This window comes from Gambusia affinis, linkage group LG18 (assembly GCF_019740435.1).
Source record: "Gambusia affinis linkage group LG18, SWU_Gaff_1.0, whole genome shotgun sequence".
Classification (NCBI taxonomy): Eukaryota; Metazoa; Chordata; class Actinopteri; order Cyprinodontiformes; family Poeciliidae; genus Gambusia; species Gambusia affinis.
This window is the reverse complement of record NC_057885.1, coordinates 6126788-6149955: the sequence shown is the minus strand read 5'-3', so window position 1 is coordinate 6149955 and position 23168 is coordinate 6126788. Positions and strand designations below refer to the sequence as shown.

The window sequence follows — 23168 nt, the reverse complement described above, 5'->3', positions numbered from 1 at the left end:
CCAGTGGGGAAAACCCCTGATATAGATCGGAGCGACCACGACGATCTACCGTAACACACCACACACTACAGGATGATCGGTGATGAAATCACAAGCGACAATCTTAGAATGATTAACTTCTAAGATTGTCAGGGGTGGGCAATCCTGGTCCTCGAGGGCCGGTGTCCTGCAACTCTTAGAGTCTCCCTGGTCCAACACACTTGAATCCACCAGCTGAATCACCTCCCAAGTGCAGTCAGATTCTCCAGAGTCCTGCTAATGACCTCATTATTTAGGTGTGTTGAAGTAGAGATACAGCTAAGAGTTGCAGGACTCCGGCCCTCGAGGACCAGGAGTGCCCACCCCTGTGGGGAAAATGTAGGTGTGAACTAACATGTAGTGTGAACTATTGCATCAGGTAGTCGATGTGCCCATCTTCTCTATTTAAATCTAATGATTACTGAAGGGCAATATGGTAAACAGACTTCATAGTCTGCACTCTTTTGGTTAAATGCAGTATTTATTTACACTTTGATGTTTTTATTTAAGTAAATTTTTGCTAATGGAGACTGAGAATCCATTTTATTTTTGTTTTTGGTTGTTTTATTTATTTTATAAGCTCTAGTGTTGAGTGTTCTTTTGAAAATAAAGTGTATCTATCTTTGGCAGGAAATTTCATGCATTATTATGTCATTTCCATTAAATCAGTGTACAAAGGTCTTCAAACAATATTATCGTCTATCTATCGCAATAATTTTTGAGACAATTAATCACTCAGCAAAATTTGCTATCGTGACAGGCCTTTTATATATATATATATATATACATACACAATATAATGATAAACATGGAGGCTAACGGTGGACCATAGCTTACACATTTGAAGTTGAATATCAGAATATTAACACCATAATCCTGGTTATAATCCATCATAGTTGGTGAATAGTGAGATTTGTCGAGTGTCAGTGACGTTCAGGTCGGATGAACTTGACCTGGACGTTAGGTCACATTGAAATCTGATACCCAAGTGGCCTGGTTCGCATTCGAAAAGAATCCAACCTTTTGTTGTTCAGACTGCAATGAAAAGATCGGATGCAGGTCGTGTTACGTCAAAAAAAATAGGAATTGGGTCACTTCAGGCCGCAGTGTGAATGCAGCGTAAGTCAGAGTGCAAGGAGAAGTTTTGAGTACAAGCATAACGAGTTTTGAGACAAAAAGACATGAAATTCTTTTTGCAGACTGAAAATGTGTGCTCTTGGATTATGGCAGAAATTTTTTTCCCGTAAACCACATTTTGTTCTTAAATGTAAAAATGTGTAATTTTAGGGTGTTAGTGTTATTTTACCAACTTATCAACTGCTTTTTTGTGTTATTTTAGAAACGATGAACGCTGTTCTTGTGATTATTGTCCTTGGCCTGGTTGTTGGTGAGAATCCAGCCCTCGGCCTTGATCCCTGTGAGAGGACGGCTCCCAACAACGCATTCAACAAATTTGTTCACAAACACGTCCTACGGGAAGAATTTGACACTAATTCAATGATTAGATGGGAAAGGTGAGTTCTATAGAAAAAAAAAAAAAAAAATATATATATATATATATATATATATATATATATATATATATATATATATATATATATATATATTTCCATTCAGCATCCCATTTAGATGAGAAAAAATTACTGTCATACAGCTTAAATTATACTTGCTTTGATGTTTTTACTACAAACAGGGCTGTCAACCAAGAAGGAAATGATAAGTTATGATATTAGAGCCATTAAGGGAGCAAATTTCTACCCAAAAACCCTGAAAATCTTCAGATTAGTAAGAGAAAAATTCTAGAAAATAGTCAGAAATTTCTGAGCTCCAATAGTTAAACATTTACCAAAAAAAAATTTGGTGAATCTCTAATTTTCAACCTTTGAAACTCAGAAATTTCCAAGATTGAACATTTCTGAGATTCATCTCAAAATGTCTGAATTTATTCTTGTAAATGTTCAATTTTTGTAGATCTTTTTCAAAAGTGAAAAAAATGTTGTCTTTTGAAACTCAGAAAATTTCCACAAGATCTTCAACTTTTCAAACAGAAGAAGTTTCAGTATTTTTTTTTAATGTCTAATATTAATCTCAAAATTGAGGTTTTGGTTAAAATCTATTCTTCCCTTTTCTTCTTTCTACCCCCATAATAAGCCGTTGTGGTTATTTTTTTAGTTTTAAGAGTTTATTGGAAATCAGGTCTTTGAACATAAACTGCATCAGTCAAAGCTGCTTTTATCGGCATACTGTCAGTATTGGCTGCACACTTGTTACCAGTATGTCAGTACGTCTCTGAGTTGTGAATTAGTCAACAGTTTGATTAATTAGCCGCAGTAAAAAGGGGAGTAATTAAAACATCTCTCCATTTAAATAAATGGAGGCGTTAAAAGTGTAAATTTTGTTCAATGTTTAACATTTATTTTGTTATGTTTTTTTTTTCCTCTTCAGGTACACTGTTAGACTTTTTATTGTAATTCTACAGTACCTTACTGGCAACACTGTTGCCAGTAAGTTACTGTAGAATGGTAATTACAGTAACTTACTGGCAACAGTGTTGCCAGTAAGTTGCCAGCAAGGTACTGTAATTACCATTCTACAGTACCTTACTGGCAACAGTGTTGCCAGTAAGGTACTGTAATCACCATTCTACAGTAACTTACTGGCGACTTACTGGCAACAATGTTGCCAGTAAGTTACTGTAATCACCATTCTACAGTAACTTACTGGCAACTTACTGGCAACAGTGTTGCCAGTAAGTTACTGTAATCACCATTCTACAGTAACTTACTGGCAACTTACTGGCAACAGTGTTGCCAGTAAGTTACTGTAATCACCATTCTACAGTAACTTACTGGCAACAGTGTTGCCAGTAAGTTACTGTAATTACCATTCTACAGTACCTTTACTGTTATGATATTTCACAGTTAATTTTTACTGTGAGTGTGCTTTGCAGTTATAACTGCTTTACTGTAAATGTAGTTTATAGCATAAAACTGTAAATGTATTTTATAGTTAAGCTGGTCTACTGTAAACTTGTTTCACAACATGTCAGTTTTACTGTAAATTAAAGTTTACATTTTTTAATACAAGAATATTTTACCATAAACCGAAAAGTTTCACAAAAGAAATTTTAGTCCAAGTACTGTGAATAAAAACAGGTATTTATTTTCAGCAGATTTGTTGAAATAAAATCCATTTATATATTCGCAATGTCATAAAGAACAATGTCACAATATAATAGAATGTGCTATAAAACAACAAAACCATAGAACACACTACAGGTCATGTCAATATTTTTATGGCACATGTATGTAGCAACATGAACATGTGTGCATCAAGTACCAGCCATAAACTATTAAAGACTGACTTTTAAAAAATATATAGAATATACTTCATTTAAAAAACCAGCAGAGGCTGCATTGTCAGAAAGCAGTTAACAGTAGCTTAAATGTGCACTGTTACACAATACATCACAATAACAGTGCAAGTGTGATAATGTACTATATGGTAGACATTCATATCAATAAATATTGTTATATCAGATGCATTTCCTACATTAGAAGAACTTTTATTCCATTTGTCAAACAAAATCAGTGGGATCCATCTTGTGGAAGCTGAACTGTAAAGAATAAGACAGACGATGTGGGAGGTCATGAGATGGTCAGGAAGTTATCTACATTTTCAAATCAACAGGAAGGCTGACAAATTAAACTGAAGTGACAATGTCCAAATGCATAAAATCATTGGCATAAAGCAGCATTAAGTTGATAATTTCTTAAAAAAAAAAAAAATCAATTACACTGAAGTGATAATAGAAGCTGCATAAAGAATGAGCAGGACTGGCTTCACTTCAGGTTTTTGGATTGTTTATGGCAAAAGCAGTCAGTCAGTCTTCACTAATTCAAACGATTGCGTACTGTATTGAGACCCTGCAAATGTCCCCAAGGAGACGATGAAATACAACATGTCATAACAATCTTTTTAGTCATTTTGTTGGTGCTGATGGATTACTGCAAAGGTGTGCCTAATAAACTGAAAACTGCATAGTATAAAAAAAACACCTCAATTAAACGACTACACACTTAAACATTTCTGTGATTTAGTAAGAGATGCAGCGACATCCACTTTTTACCACGGACACAGAAAAGATGCAGGCTACTCTAAAGGGCTATTGTGTAGGAATCACATGCCATTTATAAATAATCATTAAAATCATATTAAAAAGCCTAAAGTAAAGTCAGAACATGCAAGATAGGAGGAAAAGACAATAAAATAATTTGGTACATTTGGTAAAATGCTTACCTAGTTGGAAGTCCTCTATTCAAATTCAGCGAGTCGTTTGAGGAAGGTGTTGATCCGGGAGTTGACACTGACTACTTTCCTCTTGACAAGACTTCCCATCTTGCAGCTTGTACTGACTTTGGCTGTGCATTTGGTATCAACATCTGGATTGATCCTCACAAAGAATCTTTTAACAGAAATAAAATATATTAATTGTATTTTTTAAAATGAAGACATACAATACAGCAATCAGCTATGGTTCTTCATCATCAGTCAAACTGTCATTAAATTTTATTCATAAATGGCTTGGTGTAGAGTACTTACCGTTGTATCATCTCCAGCGTGGTGGATGCTGACTCCTGATACTCCAGATTGAAGACATAATATGACCCAAAAAAGACAGCAAGGACACTGGCAAAGTCATGTAGTTGCTCAGGTTCGAAAAATACCTTCTTCTCCATACTGACCATCCACCGGGTTGAAGACATCAAGCTATTTCCTAAAATAGACAAACCCTTGTCAAGCTAACGCTAGTGAGTAAAAGTACAGACTACCATAACTATTACATACATTGCTACAAAAAAATTATAGTGATAGAAAATATTCCTCTTACCAAGCATGATTACCCTTGGTGTTGTAGGTAAGGTCATTTCCATCTCAACAGACATCTTGGTGGAAGATACCTTTGAAACATAAAAGGAAAACTCTTAATTATGAATTACTGGTAGTAATTTATATTTAAAGGGCCAGTTCACCCAGATTATAACAGGTTTTTGAGAACCTCACCCCAGAGACTAGACTAGACTTTACCCCTACATCCTGCTACCACTCAGAAACAGCGGATGTGAATGACAGTTTGTGAGGCTAAATGAATTTTTTAAAGCATTACATTCCACAAATACAGTATCTGAATGGCTAAGTACAATATGGGTTAACAAAATGTTTGTAATTTGGGTGAATTGATCCCTTTAACAAATTAATTGAACAATTCTGATTTAAGATGTGTGTTTTAAGTTAAGAGTCGATATAAAATTACATCAACCAAGATGAAGATTGAGTCCTCTTTTTCTTCTAAATGTTTTATTTTTCTCTGACGGAAGTAGGACATTGCTCTATTCCACAACGAAACCGATAATTAGCTGTGTGTTGATGTTTCTTCACATGACTACAAAATTCTCTAAATTCTGAAGTACAAATGCTGCAGAATTTACACATGTACATAGTTGCACCTGTTAGTACTGACTTAACTTTAAATTTGCAAGAGCATGGTTTAAACAGGTGAACAGTCCTTATATGTAACCAGGGTTGGAAATTAACTTTTTTGTCCACCTGCCACTGTGGCTGAACCAACTCAAAAAATAACAGAAACCACTTGAATGTTTTCCACCTTTGTCCTCATTTACAGACTCTTGTACACTATGTTGGAGATGTAATGATACTTTAGCAGGCTAACTAGCTGTAGCAAGCTCAAAGTTATAGATTAGGTTAGCTGCTCCTCTACATTTCCAGATTATTTTGTGGCTTCAAATATGTTTGAAGAGCTGTCTTTTTACCTGTTGTCTTGTCTTTTCAAGAGTTGAAACTATGTTAGCACTCAGCAGGACAGAACTGCACAGCCACTTGGAGGGAAAAAGCTTGGGAGTTCAAAAAAGTCATCTGACAAAGAAAAAAAAGAACAACGTTAGAATTCATCCTTGTTGACCGAGCTAATCTGCACTCTTAACATTTGCAAGGTCATGGTTTAAACAAATGAACAGTTAGATGTATTTTTAAAAAAAAGGGGGGGGATCAATTATCAGTTAACGTTATATTGTTCGACAAAGGATGTAACAACAATGCTAACAGACACTCATCACTGAGCTTATCTCAACCCAAAGCTAGTCGCTCGAGGAAGATTTAGCGGCAAAAGCTGCTTAAAACCTTCGGTAAAATTAGCACCTTAGCTAACGTTAATTCCGAACCAGCTCAAAAAATAACACCATCATATTTTTCTATCTTTCACCTCATGCTAAGTTATAGCATTATAGCATGATGCTATAAGTTACGTTAGCTCCATCTAAAATATACATTGGCTTCAAACAGTTTTCTAAGTGTTTTTTTTACCTGTCTTGCGAAGAGCTGAAGCAGTGTGAGCCCACAGCGACAGAGCTGCACTTGCACTTGGACGGAAAAAGCTTCGGAGTTTAAAACAAACGTCATCAGAAAAACGTTGGAAGCGAAGCCACCCTTGATGACGTAGCTAGATAAACTGCATATTAATGTTAGCTAGGATGTGAAAAAAAAAATAAAAATACATGCTCTCTTTCTGCCTTAAAATATGTTAACCACTAAAGGAGTAAAAATACAGAAACAGAGAACCACGATGAAACATCTATGATGACCGTTGGAAATCAAATAGAATTCTTACATGGCCAGCGCAAAGACATTATTAGTACAGTACCACTACTGTAATGTGTAAACAGTAAATTACAACTTCAAAACATACAGTAAGTTACTGTAATGCTATGTACTACACCCATAATGCAATGCAAATTACAGTAACTAATTGTAAAGATGTTTTATGTTAGTTTACTGGGCATTTTGCGGTATTTAGCTGTAAAAAATACAGTAAAGGCTAACAGTGCAAGATATTATAAATACAGTACCACTACTGCAATGTGTAAACAGTAAATTACTGCAACTTCAAAACATACAGTAAGTTACTGTAATACTATGTCCTTTACCCATAATGCAATGCAAATTACAGTAACTAATTGTAAAGATGTTTTATGTTAGTTTTACTGGGCATTTTGTGGTATTTAGCTGTAGAAAATACAGCAAAGGCTAACAGTGTACTTGAGAAAGTTAAATCTCTGCGACAGACCCATGCAGTCCTTTGTGAGCGGCAGATACCAAAAGCGTTTGGTGAAGATTTGCAACGGCAAGGGGAAGCGTCAGAATGGCAACCTGTGCACCAGCACCCACTCGGTTCGGCTGTACGATCTCAGAGTCCGTCAGACTCCTCAAGGTTGCACCGTCACCAGTTTAAGTCGCGCACGTCGATACGTGACTGTCGCTTGTGACAAAGTCGCCAACCACTGCCGTCCTGTTCACTTTCACAGCAGCCAAACCAACAGACCGAGCCGCATAGGTCAGCGCTGCTGAAATCTGGATGCAACGCCAGAACTTAATGCGATCTTCTTACGATACTTTGTCCTTGATTGGTCTTTAGTCTTTGATTCACATTAGTCTTTGATTCATCCATTTGCAGTCTTTGGTTTGGTTTGCCTTTTTAGCTGTGAAAGAAAGTGCATTATTTCCTATATTTCTATACTAGTTGTGCTCATTTTGGCCTTCATGGAGTTTCATGTCAAAAAAGAAAAACAAAAGGCACTTTTAGAGCTGTGCTACTATTGTTTCCTCAGCTTTTTAATCAGAACTAATAAAATCCATGATGTATTTCTGTTGTCAGTCATGTTTTCTCAGAACCATTGTGGTTTTTCTCAGCCTTTGTTCTTTTATTAGCTTATGGTTTTAGTTTTGGGGACAATGTGCGCTCAGCAGAACCCTCAGCCATTTCCTCTTAGATAAAACAATGTATCATTACCTTTTCTAATTCCATCAAAGTCCATGAAACAATATTCTATTTGACCAGGACAGACAAGCTCGATTCTGAACCTTCCTGGGCCAAAGTGAGGCTGCAGAACGCCACCAGCAGCAAAACGCTGACCTTCATTTTCATGATGGTGCAGCTTTTGTCTCCAAATCTGCTCCTTATATGTTCCTCACTCTCAATACAGGAGATCAGCTGTTAATTTTTAGCAATGACTAAATAAAACAGAGGTCAGTCGTCTGTTTACTATCTGCCGTTCTGATGCAAAGATTAAGAACTCTTCTGGTTTTGTAACCAGTTCATTTTATTTGATTTTCTGATTTGTAACGTTGCCATTGCAATAGCTTAGCCATCACTCAGAAAGTAATCTGGGTCTTGAGTGTATGAGCTGTTTAGATGACACTCTGTATGCACATCAAACCACTCTGGTGCTCTGGTTATGCATCAACATGACCAGAGCCAATAAAAAAACAAACATCTGTCCACAGGACAACTACTAGTCATGCACTGCACAAATGGTCTTTATGGAGGAGTGGCAAGAAGAAAGCCGTTGTTAAAAGAAAACCATGAGGAATTTTAAAGAAGCCATGCGGAGGAACCAGCAAACACGTGGAAGAAGTTTCTTTGGTCAAACAAAACCAAAATGGAACGTTTTGGCCAAGATGCAAAAAGCTAAGTGTGGCCAAAAAAAAATGAATGTTGAATTAAATGTAATACCTATAACACCTGCCAAGATTCACACTTTCTTACTTGACCCCGGTCATTAAACAATGCACTTCAATTAGCTGGTCGCAGGTCAGCCAGTCATGAAAAATATTGTTACTTTTAACAAAAATCATAACAACTGGACAGGTTACATGTTTAAACCTCCAAAATACCAGCTCACCATTATCCATAGAGAACAACAATAAAGCCAATAAAAGCAGCGACACATTTTTATTTCACATCTTTTATTACCAGTGCAGGACATTCAGTCAAACTCGTTGCTTTGTCATGTTTTTATTTCAACAGTCGATCTAAAATATCTCATTTCTGCTTTTTAAATAAGTGTTGAGAAATTCTACATCCCTAAAACAGAAGGATTGAGATGCTTCTGTATATTTTGGCGTTTCTTTGCTTACATTTGATAGACCAAGTTCCCACTAAACGTGGTGTGGAAATTGGATCCCCAAGCAGTTGCATTAGATCCCAGTTTGACCTGGACCTGGTCCCCCGGCTGCAGCTGCAGGAACACGGCGTTCCCTCCGTTGTCAGCGAAGCCTTCACTGGGTCTTGGGTAATCGTGGGTCATGGCGACTACGTCTTCATTCTTGCAGAGGCTCAGCATGGTTCTATGTTCCTGTCCGTCGTGATAGAAGAAGCTGAAGAAGTAAACACCTGCAACGGGCGCAGTGAAAATCCCTGCACAAAAAACACTTGCGTTCAGTAACCCTGACAATAAGCACGTCCATGGAGTTACGCTGTAATGGCAGAGTGGATGATAAAAATGCGAGTGCGGCTCTACTCACCCGTAATCTTGTTGTAGCAATTGCCCACATTTATTAGAACATTTTTGTAGATTAAGATCATGGCGGTGTCAAAAGATCCAACGGTTTCTGGTTCTCCAGCTGAGCTAGTGAACGCCACTTTGGTCAAGTCTAGGTGGATAAATATTAAAAACAGGTAAAATAAAACATTGCTTTATTTGCTCTACCTACTTTGCCAGTTTCCTCAGCAAACAATTACCTTTCCTCCTCAGCTCGAGGACTTGCTGTTCGAGCGCCACCAGCTTCTGTCTCATGGTTGACAGGTCTGAACCATACTGGGCCAAAGTGAGGCCGCAGAACGCCACCAGCAGCAAAACGACAACCTTCATTTTCATGGTGGTGCAGCTTGTGTCTCCAAATCTGCTCCTTATATGTTCCTCACTCTCAGTGCAGGAGATCAGCTGTTAATTTTAGCAATGACTAAATAAAACAGAGGTCAGTCGTCTGTTTACCGTCTGCCGTTCTGATGGATCCATCAAACAATGTTCTGGTTGCGTAAACAGGTCATATTCCTTGATTTCCTGAGTTGAGACTTTGCCATTACTACCAGCTAAAATATCACCCAGGGTTATTTCATAATCATAAACTGTATGTAGAACGGCATAGCTGAACTGCTGTATGCACATCAGACGCTCCATATGTCAAAGCGGCAGACTTTGCATATAAACCAGACAACCTGGTCTAAATGCTCTAATTCACTGGCTCCCTCGGAGAATAGACTTTAAGATACTTCTGTTAGTTTATAAATAGTTGAACGGTTTAGCACCACAACACATTAAAGATCTGCTGCTGTTGTTGCTGTTGTTCTGGTTCTGGGGATGCAGAGCAGAACCAGAGCTGGAACCGTGGAGAAACAGCATTCAGCTTCTATGCACCGCAAATCTGGAACAAGCTTCCAGAAAACTGGAGAGCTCCTTTAAAGCTGTGTGATGTGATTTTAATAAAGAATATGTTTTTGTGTTTTTTTTTACATATTAATCGAAACTATCAAAGACAGAAAAAAATCGAGCTCCTCCCTGAGCTGTTATGACCATCTGAAGAAATGCAGCGCTGCCCATTTGTCCCTACAAAAAACACCCAATCACAACAAGGAGGCGGGTCTTTTCGCTGTTAATCAATCTCATGTACTTGTTGCTCAGTGTGCTAATGGTGGAGAAACAACTTACCGTTACAGGAAAACGTTTATCTGCCATCATCGTTGGCCATGCGAGCTAGTTTTAGCATTCACAATGCTGATGCTAGCTGCAGCGTAGCAGTGAACAAGGGGGAAGGTGAAAGGGTGATTGACAGCCTTAAGACCCGCCTCCAGATTTTGATTGGTTATTTCTAGTTAGCACTGAAAAAAGGCAGAGGAGCTCGACTTTTTTCACAGATTATCTCTCTTAAAATGAACAAATAATTATTTTTTTTCAAAGTTTCATACTGCAGCTCAAAACTATTTGATTAATAATAAATGGAACATGGATTCATTTTAGTCTTTTTTCTTTTCCAGCTTGCTGTGATGGGAATCTTTTGGGGGATTTTGATGATGACGTGAGAAAATATAATATTTGTCACCTCTTTGTTTTTTATCATTTATAGAACTTCAAATTGTTTTGTTGCTCAACTGTGCTACATAAATAAAACTGCCTTGCCTTGGACACTATGTATGCACACACAACTATTGTGCTGGTATTAATGTATATACAGAACTACACTGTAAAAAAAAAAATCAGTAACATTTATGGTGAAAATTTGTGAAATACCAACAGTTAAAGTGTAGCATCCAATTCATTATATTGCCATAGAAAATAAATGGAATTACCATAACTCAAGAAACATAAACTTTATGTAATATTTACAGAAGAAATGTAGAAAACTGTCATAATTGGAGTTATGCGCTTGACCCACATGCAGAAACACAAGGAATCAGATAAATCAAGTTTATTTTCTTTTCAAAAAAAGAAAAAAAAAACTGAAGAATGTTTTGGTTGGGTAAATGCTTTCTGGGGGGAAACTGGATCGGTCTCGTCTCAGTGCTGGAGGCAAGGAAGAGGAGAGGTAAGCGTAACGTAAGCTGGAACTAAACAGATTCTGGAACGGGCTTACTAGGTGAGGTGAGGTTCATCTGCCAGGGGGGGAAAAACTCAGGTTGGGTCTGGAGCCTAGGAAGCTGATGGGAGGTTGGAGGAGTCCGGTCCGGACCCGAAGGTCGGAGGATCTTCAGGGATAACGGACTGGGGAGTTCAAGCATCGCGAAGAGGGAAATCCACAGGCCAGGGACGGGGTTCTCAACAGTCGCGTACTCAGCGTCACAAAAGTGCACCTGGAAGCAGGAAAAAACACGGAGGGATTACAAAGTGGGATTCTCAGAAAAAACTCAGAGAAGTCACTCTGGGGCTCTGGGTACCATTACTGGTCAACACTCTGGCGCCGGAGAAGCCGCCGCCCGCTCCTCTTATGCTGGCGATGATTGTGCCAATTACGCACCGGTGCGCGGGAACCGCCCTTCAACCAACTGTCACCTCCTGGCTCCTCCTGCTGGAAAAAACATCTCCCCACAAGACTAGACCTCCAAACCCAACAAAAACACAGAAATTTATTGTGGAAATCTTGTAAAATTCATTTAAAAAAGTTATAGCACCAGCAGATAATTACCCTCAGATTAATGGTAAAACTGGCCAAAGTTATAAATTTTGCTGATATTTATGTCAATGATGTAACTCCGTAAACCAGGCTGAAAAGCAGTTTTTACAAAGAACAGGATGCTGGTGTGATGTTTCGGTTTCTTAATAATCAATTTGATTTATATATATGTCAAACTGAAATCTCATATGAAAGACGGGAATCAAACTGGTGATCCACCGACTGCAGGGCGAACGCCTGCAGTCGACGCCGCCGTCATTTTGAGAGGAGTTTATTAAATGACGCATTTGGTTTTTTTTTAATGTAATGTTATCCTAACCATACAATTGTCATAGCTGCCCCGCTGTATTGTAGCAGCCAAAGCAGGCTTATGACAGCGAGACAGCTTTTCACGATGCCATTGTGTTACCAGCGGGGTTTTACAGTTAATGCAGTAACTGTTGTTTTGTCATGTAAACACAGAGTTCTCCAGTTTGCGCTTCTGCAGCATCACCAGCAACAGCTGTTGCTTATTATTTTGAACTCTGCAATCCTGCAGTTGAGCAGAGGCTCTGGGCTTCCTGAACGCCACAGTATTGTCAGTCCAAGTACACAAATACACAAAAGCAGACTTTTTTTTCAATTCTTTTTTTTTCAGTGTTTTTTTTGCAGTCTCATTTAAAGCTACACAAATGTTTCGCCTGATTTTACTCCCAGCAGGGGAGAGCCTGCGCTGCTCTGCAGTAGGCGCGTTCAGCCAACGGCATAAAAATCTGTTAGTGTGAGAGGAGTGAAGACTGCAGGGCCTGAAACCTCAGCTGCAACCATAAACAAACATGTTTGATCTTTTTTTTTCATCTGGATAGTTTGAAACGGGTCACTGACCAACCCACCTTCCTCTCCACCCTTTCCCGCACTTGTTGTTGAGAGTCAATGAAAAAAAGAGAAGTTGAGAGCAAACATTAACTGACTTTTTTTTCTTCTTTTTTTATGTTTGAAGAAGGAGGATCTCACTGAAAGAGCACAGCTACAATGGAAGAATTTAAATCCAATATGTACGGATGAGAATTCTCAGGTCAAGAGTCTGTGATCATCCTTGAAAAATGATGTCGACTTAAATCAGTAAAGCTTCGAGGTAATTTGCCTTTCAAGGCTTCATCTCAGGTGAAATGGAAATGCTGTTGTAGGGAAAAAAAAAGGTTCTACAAAGTATTTACTACAGGGTACCAGCATTTTATTAGATTTTTATTTTAGGAACATTTAGGAAACCAACACTTCCTTTTCCTTCTACGTCAAATGTATCCTCAGCTATCATTTGGTCAATCAGCTAAAAAATACATTGAAGTTCGTCTCTGTAATGTCACTAAATGTGAAACAGCTCAAGTCTGTGAATGCCTTTTCAAGCTACCACATAGATGATGTATATAAAACTGTATTGTGCATTCACAAGGAATAGCAGGTATATATTTGATTAAACGTTACGTTTATTGGGCGTACTGTGGTGGCGTAGGGGATAACGTGACCCACATTTGGAGGCCTTGAGTCCTCGATGCGGCCGTCGCGGGTTCAATTCCCGGACCCAGCGACATTTGCCGCATGTCTTCCCCCCTGTCCTTCCCCCTTTTCCTGTCAGCCTACTGTCATATAAGGGACACTAGAGCCCACAAAATACCCCCTGGTGGGGGGGGAAAAAAAAAAAAATGTTATGTTTACAACAGGCTAGCCACTATAAGTTATCTCAAGAGTATTTTGGAAAGGTCACATTGCATCAAGGGGTGTTGTATTCCCGTAAGCCCTCTGGTAGAGCCAAGGTCGAGGAAACAGAACAGTAAACAGAAACTTGGTCTTTGTCACATTCCATGTATTTATCAATCGGCTGTTAATTTTTAACAATCTGTTATTGATCATTTTATCTGATCACACAGTATCTACGGATTTTTCTGAAATCCGAGGATAAGACAACAAGCCTGCTTGTTCACCTGTTTACATTAGCCGAGCCGCTGCTAAGTGTGGCAGAGTGCTATCTAGCAAGGATGTTAACATGTTGTAAGAGCAACCCACTAGGCATGACGTTATACCAACAAATATAACATGTTGGCACAAATATAATCAGTGAGACTGATAGGAGTGCACGTATATTTGTGAACAAAGAATAACGAGTGTCATGTACATTTACTTCACACACAGAAGTGGCGGACACTTCTAAAGAAAATTGTAGGATTTCGGAAAGAAGAAGAAGAAACTCAAATTCATCATTTTCTAAACAAACAGCTTGTGGTTTAGTGGTTCCCCCACACACATCCCAAAACTCACAGTCCCCAGTCCTCACACAGCAGTCAGTCAGAACCACCATGTCCAGAATGTCCAGAATGCTAACAAAGAGAAAACCTGACAGGCTAATCTCCTCACAGTCAGGTAAAAGATTGAGAATTTGCTTCCCAATGTTGAGGAAAAGGCAACAGTGAATCTGCTTTCGTTTGTGACTGGTGAAAATATGGAGGTGAATATTTTGTAAATAAATGCTTGGGTAACATGATGATAGACAGTAGTAAATATTCTCATTCACACATTGTCGAAACTATTTTATGTTTTTGTTGCAGGTGCAACTTGTCAACACAAGAGAGAGAAGAAACGCTGCTTGTCACTTTCTCCAGACCCATTTATCTCTGGTTCAATGGTGCTCCAGTGTGATGAGATAATAATCAAAACTGCGTTTTGATTATTATTATTATTATTATTATTATTATTATTATTATTATCAGTGTTGGGTAAGTTACTTTAAAAATGTAATCCGTTACAGTTACAAGTTACCTTGTTTAAAATGTAATTGTAGTGTAAATTTTTTGATTACTTTTAAAAAGTAATGTAACTAATTACTTTTGATTACTTTTTGATTACTTCAAGGTTTTAATGAGTATTGACCCATGTTCAACATTTTATTTTTCTTAGTGCACCGCGGGTTAGTGCACCGCCACAGGCAGTGCAATAATATGATTCTGCATTATCTGTTTCTCTCAGGTTAGGGAGAGAGATTAGCCTTTTAGCTTAAATAAGCTATTACCTATTTTTCTGACTTAATAGCCATGGTTAGTATACTGAATGGAGTAAGTAAATTATAGAGAACATTCTAATGATACCCCACATGCTACTGAAAGTATTTAGGCTTACATTAGCATTTTGGCTAATTTCAGCTTATAGACTCATTTTAACAGACTGAATGGTGCACGTCCAGCTTACTTAACATACTTGTGACTTTCCACAAGCTAATGACTACTATTTAGCTAAGCTTAGCACTGATGCTAATTTTTAGCATCAGAGCCCTGGGTCCAAACCGACGGCCACACTTTGGCAGGCCCCAGTTAAATTTCTTCAGGAATTTTATAGTTTACTTTATGTTCATGAAAACCATAACACTAGCACATTGCATACAATGTCTCATGGGAAAGAATAGATTCCAACGTTTGTCATGCATCAACACCAAACAGTCAAATATTCGTAAAACAATACGCTTCGTCTATCAGTGAGCTGCAATTACCTCTAAATGTTTCCTCAGGTTTGACATACATTGCTTCGACGTGGACAAGTTCTTGATAGCTGGCAAACACTTATTGCACTGCACGGTTAAATTTGAGCCATTTTCACAGATGTAAATGTAAAGCAGTGCATAAATGTTACAGAAGAGGGTACTATTGTTTTCTGTAATTGCTGGTATTACCACAATTCCGAGATGTTTGTCCTGCCGGGGACACCGTAGTGCAGGGGATTTTTGCGCGCGAGCTGCTGTATTCCTTATAGTGTGTTTACTGCCTGTAAAGTAAGCGGCAGCTCCGCTAGCCCGGTGTAAAATATACATTGCGTTGGTATGCCGATCTTTTTTTCTGTTTGTTCAGTGTGCCAGTTGGCTGCAGATTGCATCTTGTTTTGCACCGAACACACCCCACTTTCACGAAAAGAAACACAACGCAGAGCCCATAGGGTGTCTTCCACCAGCTGCAGGTCTGAAGAAAGAGAGCCTGGGTTACATAAATAAAATGCTCCTTTAATTTCTAGTGCTGGAAGGCTGTCATTTTTGATGCGCTGCTTGAGCTGAAATGGAACTGGTCGCCGCTTCCTCCAGGAGGCTCCACCAGCACAGGATCGAACATCAGAGTGGCATTGCGGCTGTGATAGAGACAAGGAGCCGTAGCGGGAAACGGCGATAAAGAGCGTAAAGCAATAAAAATATCATTACATATTTCGCAGAGGTTTTTGTTTATATTTTTTAAAAAATGTAACTAAATTTGTAATTCTTAATATTTTCGGAAGTAACTGTAACTGGATTACATATTTTCTCAATGTAACTGTAACGAATTACATGTAACCAGGTGAAAAATGGGTACATGTAAAAAATGTATTTTTGTAAACCATGTTTTGATTTATTTCACCAAATGGTTGTAATTCTTGTTTTTGCCAGCATGTGGTGCTGTTATTGCAAAGAGGTCTAGGATTACCGGAAGTGGAAAAAACCTCTTGTTTATGTATTGTGGCACTCTGACTGGTGGAACGGAAGAGAAGGACATTTTTTGAGCCAAGACCTGTTGAAAAGGATGACTACGGCCACCTAAGCGGAGAATCCAAGTGTTTGGTAATTAATGTCAAAGCTAAATTATCTTCCGTGAACAAAGCTAAGGAGAGGAAGTTAATGTTATGTTTTTCTTTGTTTGTCCTCCTTTAGAAGTGCCACTGCCGTTTATTATACCCTTTGTTAAAGTTAAGTTTCTATGTGAAACTACGTTGCTGCATCGTGAGCCCGCCATTTTACCTGAAGCTGAGGCTTTACGTTGATAGAATACAGGTCATTTCTTTCGGCCTATGTTGATCCTCATTCTTTCATTTGTTTCTTTGCAACTCAGAGAGAAAAGTGTTCCTTTTCATCTAAAAAATAAAAAATAAAGGACCCATTTTATTTGAAGCTCCGTGTGCTGCATTATTCCCGGCTTCAAATATTGGTACCAGGAGTGGGGTCTCGTTTTTAAAAAAAAATTTTCTCTCTGTGAGGGCATGTGAATGGCGGTGCAGCGTTAGCTTTGTTATACGGCAGTGGTGAAGAAGTGGCCTAAACCTGAGTGGACTTGGATATCGTGTCTTTGTGGCGGCATCTGTTTCGAGATCGGAGGAGTTGCTCGCGTGGTTGTGAGGGATTTCAGCCGAGGTGATCATCAGACCAGAACGCATCCCAGGCGGGAGAGACCATCGCCCTGCAGCGGTCTCGGAGGAGCCCAGGAACATCCGGTGGACTCGGGACTTCGACCAACTTATCCTTTGCTATTTAAATTTATTTTGACTGTTCTGTGAACTGACTGATTAAAAATAAAAAATAAAAATGAACATGTCTGACCAAGATGAAAACTTTGTAATGGATGAACAGTTAGTGCATAATGGTGAGGATAATGAACAAGATGGTGGACAGAACAATGAACAAAATGACACTGAACAAGCTGGGGTATTGCAACAATTAAGTGAGTTAGCCAGAAGACAAGAAGAAGTCATGACAGTCATATCATCACTAAATACTGAGCCTACCAGATCTTATGTCTATGTACCCAGAGAAAGGCACATTTTACCATTTAGTGGAGACATTGACAAAGATGGGAGGAGTGTAGATGAGTTTATTGAAGAAGTAGAAAGGGCAATTTCTGCTAGAAATCAATCTGCACCTGAACAGTCTGATGTTGTGCTGTCACTGTTAAGAGGAAGGAGGAAGTGCGTTTACGCAAAGCTGATGGTGATGTTGTAAAAGACCTGTTTGTTTACCTAACAGATGCGTTTGGAGATAAACGTAGTGCTTCCCAACTTTTACAAAATTTCTACAACTGTAAACAGAAGGAAGGTGAAGACATACGTGACTTTTCATATTCATTATCTCAGGCCTTTAGTTTTGTACGGAATCAGCATCCTAATTCCGTGGCTAATGAAAACACAGTGTTGAGAGACCAGTTCATTGAGGGCATCAGAGACCTCTCACTGAGACGAGAACTCCGAAAATATGTAAGAGGAAAACCTGCATCTACTTTTATAGAGGTGCGTGAGGAAGCTTACTTGTGGTCCTTAGACCAAGCCCCTACCACAAAAATGGCTAGGAGTAAAGTGAAGACCTGCAGTAATGTTACAGCAGAAGCACAGTGCTGTGCAGTTAAAGAGACAGGAAATCCAATGTACCCGGAGGATGTGATGAAAACTCTTAAAGAGCAAGACAAAGTCACTACTCCCACTAGACCTAATGAGAAGTCGGTCTCAATTGATGACGTTCTTAAAGTGAAAGTGATAACAGGGAAAGTGATAACAGAACTCACGAAAGCTGTGAAAGAGTTGACAATTCAGAGCAAAGACCCTAGTAGCCAGACACCATATAAGATCAAAACGGTTCCAAGATTTACCCCTGATGGTAAGCCAATATGCTTCAAGTGCCAAACTGCTGGTCATGTTGCCAAACAGTGTCCCCAGAAAAGATACAAAAACTCTGATGAATCCCCTGTTTCTGGTCAGTCGGGAAACGAGAGACCCTGGTTGCAGTGAGTCGGGTAATGCAGGGTCATGTCAAAGACTCACGTACACTAGGGATCACACGAGAACAAATCATTGAGCGTGCCATAGGAAAATGTCCAGTGGTTGATCTAAAACTTAATGACAGGTTAGCTCATTGTTTACTGGACACTGGCAGCCAAGTCAGTACTATGACAGATGAGTTTTTCAGAAAATATATTGGTAATGATGAGAGCATGCTAGCTACAAATAGTTGGCTTAAAATAACTGCTGCAAATGGACTTGACATCCCTTACCAGGGATATATTGAACTGGACGTTGAAACGATGAATTTAAAGATCCCAAATTGTGGTTTCTTGGTCTTGAAGCCTTCAGCGAATCCTATTGTTTCTGAAGAATGCATAATTGGTATGAATGTCATTCACAGATGCAGACAGCTGGTGACATCAGAGTTTGACAACACTTTGGGTGGATCCTTAGACTCTGGGTGGAGGACAGCTTTCCAACAGGTACAGACCTGTTGCATAGAGAGAAAGGTGATAGTTCGGGTTGCAGGCAGAAACAAAGTACGTATTCCTGCATCCTCTGTGTCCACTGTGTTCGTAAAAGGTCACACTAGTAGTCAGCTTCTTCGTTGTTGAAAATCAGCTTTGGACAGCCAACGGAAGTCAAATAAACTTGACTTCAGGATTCTTGCGTGACTGTGAGTGTGGAACTATTGATTTTTGGTGCAGTAGGGACATTTATGTGTCTTGTGGCCTGGCTGAATCTTGGGCAAAGGCAGACATGCAGGAAGAAAGAGTCGAGTCTATGAAAAAAAGCAAAGGACGGTTCTAAACCTGATTAAGTAATTTCAGGTGCCGGAGATGAACACAGCAAATTCTTGTAAGCAATTTAAATAAAATGTGCGTCCTCACGACAGGATGCAGAACTACTGAAAATGTTGTAGTAGAGATACCAGGTCACTTTGTGACCTAACAAAACCAAAGAATGACATAAAAAACACCAATCAACATCAAACGGCACCGTGTTTATTTGTGAGAGTGAGGCACATCGGGAATAGTGAGAGAGATGGAGTTACTATGGAATTGTTTCAAAAAAAGAGATGGCTCACATACACAGAGAAAGATGAAATCATTATTTAAAAAAAAAGAAAACCATCTCAGCGTGCTGTGGTGGCGTAGGGGAAAGCGTGACCCATGTTAGGAGGCCTTGAGTCTTCGACATGGCCGTTGTGGGTTCGATTCCCGGACCCGGCGATATTTGCTGCATGTCTTTCCCCATTTCCTGTCAGCCTACTTTCATATATTGGACAATAGAGCCCACAAAAGACCCCCTGGAGGGGAAAAAAAATAAAAAATGTCTCTCAAAACATCAGATCCGCACGGCCTGAACAACAAAAGACTTTTTTTAGATCCACTTTCAAATGTCTCTGTGTGGAATCTAAGTAAGACATTCCATTTTGCGAAGGTAACACAATCAGGAATTTCTCCGTCAAGAAGACTTTAAATTTACAGCCGGAACCGAATCCGATCCAAATTCCAGGCCGGGCTGATCTAGAGATATTTGCTTGCTGTTCAGGTCAGGCTCGGGTTCTGTGGTGCGTTCAATAAGACTCTAATAAATACAGCACAGAGAAAGCCAAACAAGAATGCACAATGTAAAGTTGTGTTAATCTACTTGTTATAGTGTAAATAGAGGAGAAGATAGTTTTACCTATTGAGGAAATAAAGGCTCAGAAGTTAATCAGACTGTAAAAACACAGCACATTGCATGTGCATGTGGCTCCTCTCTGATCTGCTCGAGCAGTGGCAGAAAGAGGATCCTATCAATTACACTTCCTTGATGATTTGCACTTTACTCACCCTGCAGTCTCAACAAGTGTCAAGACGGAAGATGTTAAATAAAAGCAAAAGGAAAAAGTTGCTTATTTACTTTGGGTTTGGACCTATAATTGAAGTTAATTGGGTCAGATCAGGCTTGGACAAAATGCCTATGGGATTGGTCAGGTTGAATTATTTAAACTCTACAATAGAGGTGAGAGGTAAGCTCAGGTAAGTTTTGCTACAAGATATGGAAGCACAAGTTTGGTTTTTGATACATGACGTGGAATTTAGTTGGGACCCTTGAACGATAGACACGTATGTTATCTGCGATTAACGCAAAAACAGAGCTTTCTTTTTAATTGGTAAATTTTTACGTCTTCATTTTCCTCTTTGCCATGTTCCATAAGGTGGCCGTGGCTGGCACCATGTTCAATATCCCTCAGCCTCAAACATTCAGTGATGCTGCCAATAACATGCTTTCTATGACCCTCTATGACCCTCTGTTCTCATTGTAGGATCTCTGCTAACCTAGCGTCTTGTATTCCTTTTTGCAAAAGACAAAGGTAGTTGTTCAGATTTTATTTTTTCAGACTTGATGAAGAACATCACTAAAAGTTGTTCTATTTATATTCATTTGCATCAATCTGCACGTACACCTGGTTGTCCTGCAGCTGAACAATGCGTCACAATAGAACTTTGAACTACATCTAAAGCATTGCAGGTCTGACTTTATTAAGTTGACATGTGAAATGGTCTTCATGGAAGACCTTCAAGGAGAAAACCTCTGCTGACCAAAACGTCTGTCCAAAGTTTTCAAAACCAATATCTACATCACAGGTGTCAAACTCGAGGCCCGTGGGCCAAATCCGGCCCGCCGTAGCTTTTTATGTGGCCCTCTACATCCTAGACCAGTGGTTTCCAATTCCGGTCCTCAGGGCCCCCCTGACTGCATGTTTTAGATGTGCCTCTACACCAGAACAGCTGATGCAAATGATTGCATGACATCTTCTGCAGGCATCAAGTACTGCAGGAGCCTGTTAATCACCCAAAGATTCAATCCAGGTGTGTGGCAGAAGGAAAACACCTAAAACATGCAGTCAGGGGGGCCCCGAGGACTGGAATTGGGAACCACTGTCCTAGACTAAACACAATGTCTGTTTAAATATAATGTAATCAATCAAATCAGTAATCAGTTTTTATCTGTTTACTACCAAAATTACATCAATCAGTCGATCCAGTTTCTTGCAAACTATTGTGGAAATTCACGCAAAATCAACAAATCCACACTTTTTTGCGCTAACACAGTTTACTGCAGATTTTTCTTAAAAATTGTCAAAAACTTTCTTACTTGGGATCTTTGAAGAGTTTTATAAAAACCTCTACACATCCTCTAACAAACCTGACACAGAAGAAATGAATGATTTTTTCTCATCATTGAAGTTGTCTACTATCTCCAATGAGAAAAGAGTAAAATTGGACTCTCCTATTACTTTAGAAGAAATCAAAATTACGATCTTGTCTATGAAATCTGGGAAATCGCCAGGCCTGGATGGCTTTCCAGTTGAATATTATAAGAAATATATTGACACCATTGCCCCATTACTGCATGATGTATATAGAGAAGCCTTTGAGTCAGGCTCGTTACCTGGTACTTTCAACGAGGCTCTCATATCACTTATTCCTAAAAAGGACAAAGATGTTTCAGATCCATCTAATTTCAGACCCATTAGCCTCATAGGAGTAGATTGTAAAATATTAACCAAAATACTAGCATCGCGGTTAGAAAAAGTACTCCCAGATATTATAAATGAAGATCAGGTAGGCTTTATTAAGAACAGATCTGCAGTCGACAATATGAGAAGACTTGCTCATCTAATACATTTGAACCATTCCAACATAATCTCTGTTGCTGCATTCTCTTTAGATGCTGAAAAAGCCTTCGACCGCGTGGAGTGGGGCTTTCTTAAAACAACACTTTTGAAATTTGGATTTGGTTCTACGTTCTGCAAATGGGTGGAAATATTATACTCTAAACCCAAGGCTGCAGTTATGACAAATGGTCAATTGTCCAAATTTTTTCATCTCTCCAGAGGGACAAGACAAGGCTGTGCCCTGTCCCCATTGCTCTTCACGCTGGTTATTGAACCATTGGCAGTTGCGATAAGAGCCAATCCAAGAATCAAAGGAATTCATGCAGGAGGTAAAGAGCACAAGTTGCTTATGTATGCGGACGACATTTTAGCCGTTATAGCAGATCCAACTGTCTCTGTTCCAGCTCTATTACAGTGTGTTGAATTATATTCAAAATTTTCAGGATATAAGATCAACTGGAACAAATCCGAGTGTATGCCCATATCACAAGCATGTCACTCAAATGATATTACACAATTTAACTTTAAATGGGTTCCCTCGGGTATGAAATATCTGGGTATACGACTTCACTCAAATTTAGAGGAAATAATGCTATTTAATATGGAACCGCTTCTTCAGAAAATTAAAACTAATCTTAATAAATGGGCAAAATTGAAACTCTCTTTATGGGGAAAGGTGAATGTAATAAAAATGGTGATAGCCCCATTGTTCAATTATGTGTCCATGATGGTGCCTGTTGATATCCCATCACAGGTATACAAACAATACGAGACTTGTGTTAAGGACTTCCTTTGGGACAAAAAGAAACCCAGAATTAGTATTAAGAAAATGTGGTGCGCAAGGGCATGGCCCTCCCTAATGTAAGGCTATATAATCTCGCTTTTGAAATGTCTAAGTTGTTCAAATATTTTGTAAAGGGAGAAACAAAGC

General features: G+C 39.0%; 1 protein-coding gene across 1 annotated transcript; it reads right to left on the bottom strand.

Annotated features, from left to right (window-relative positions):
* Window positions 1-8833: 8833 nt before the first annotated feature.
* On the bottom strand, window positions 8834-14834 carry LOC122820768 (complement C1q-like protein 3). The gene is made up of 5 exons (XM_044098353.1): window positions 11804-14834; window positions 11503-11719; window positions 9614-11432; window positions 9397-9525; window positions 8834-9289 (listed from the first exon to the last, which is right to left on the bottom strand). Exons 3-5 carry the CDS (start codon window positions 9747-9749, stop codon window positions 9006-9008), a joined length of 549 nt encoding a protein of 182 aa, XP_043954288.1. The 5' UTR covers window positions 9750-11432; window positions 11503-11719; window positions 11804-14834; the 3' UTR covers window positions 8834-9005.
* Between the last annotated feature and the right edge of the window lie 8334 nt (window positions 14835-23168).

Excerpts from the sequence above, each read along its gene's own strand:
- LOC122820768 (XM_044098353.1), bottom strand. The coding sequence starts at position 9,749 with ATGAAAATGAAGGTTGTCGTTTTGCTGCTGGTGGCGTTCTGCGGCCTC. Across the intron at positions 9,526-9,613 it reads CCTCGAGCTGAGGAGGAAAG|ACTTGACCAAAGTGGCGTTC; the intron begins GTAATTGTTTGC and ends TTATCCACCTAG. Across the intron at positions 9,290-9,396 it reads TTGCTACAACAAGATTACGG|GGATTTTCACTGCGCCCGTT; the intron begins GTGAGTAGAGCC and ends TTTTTTGTGCAG.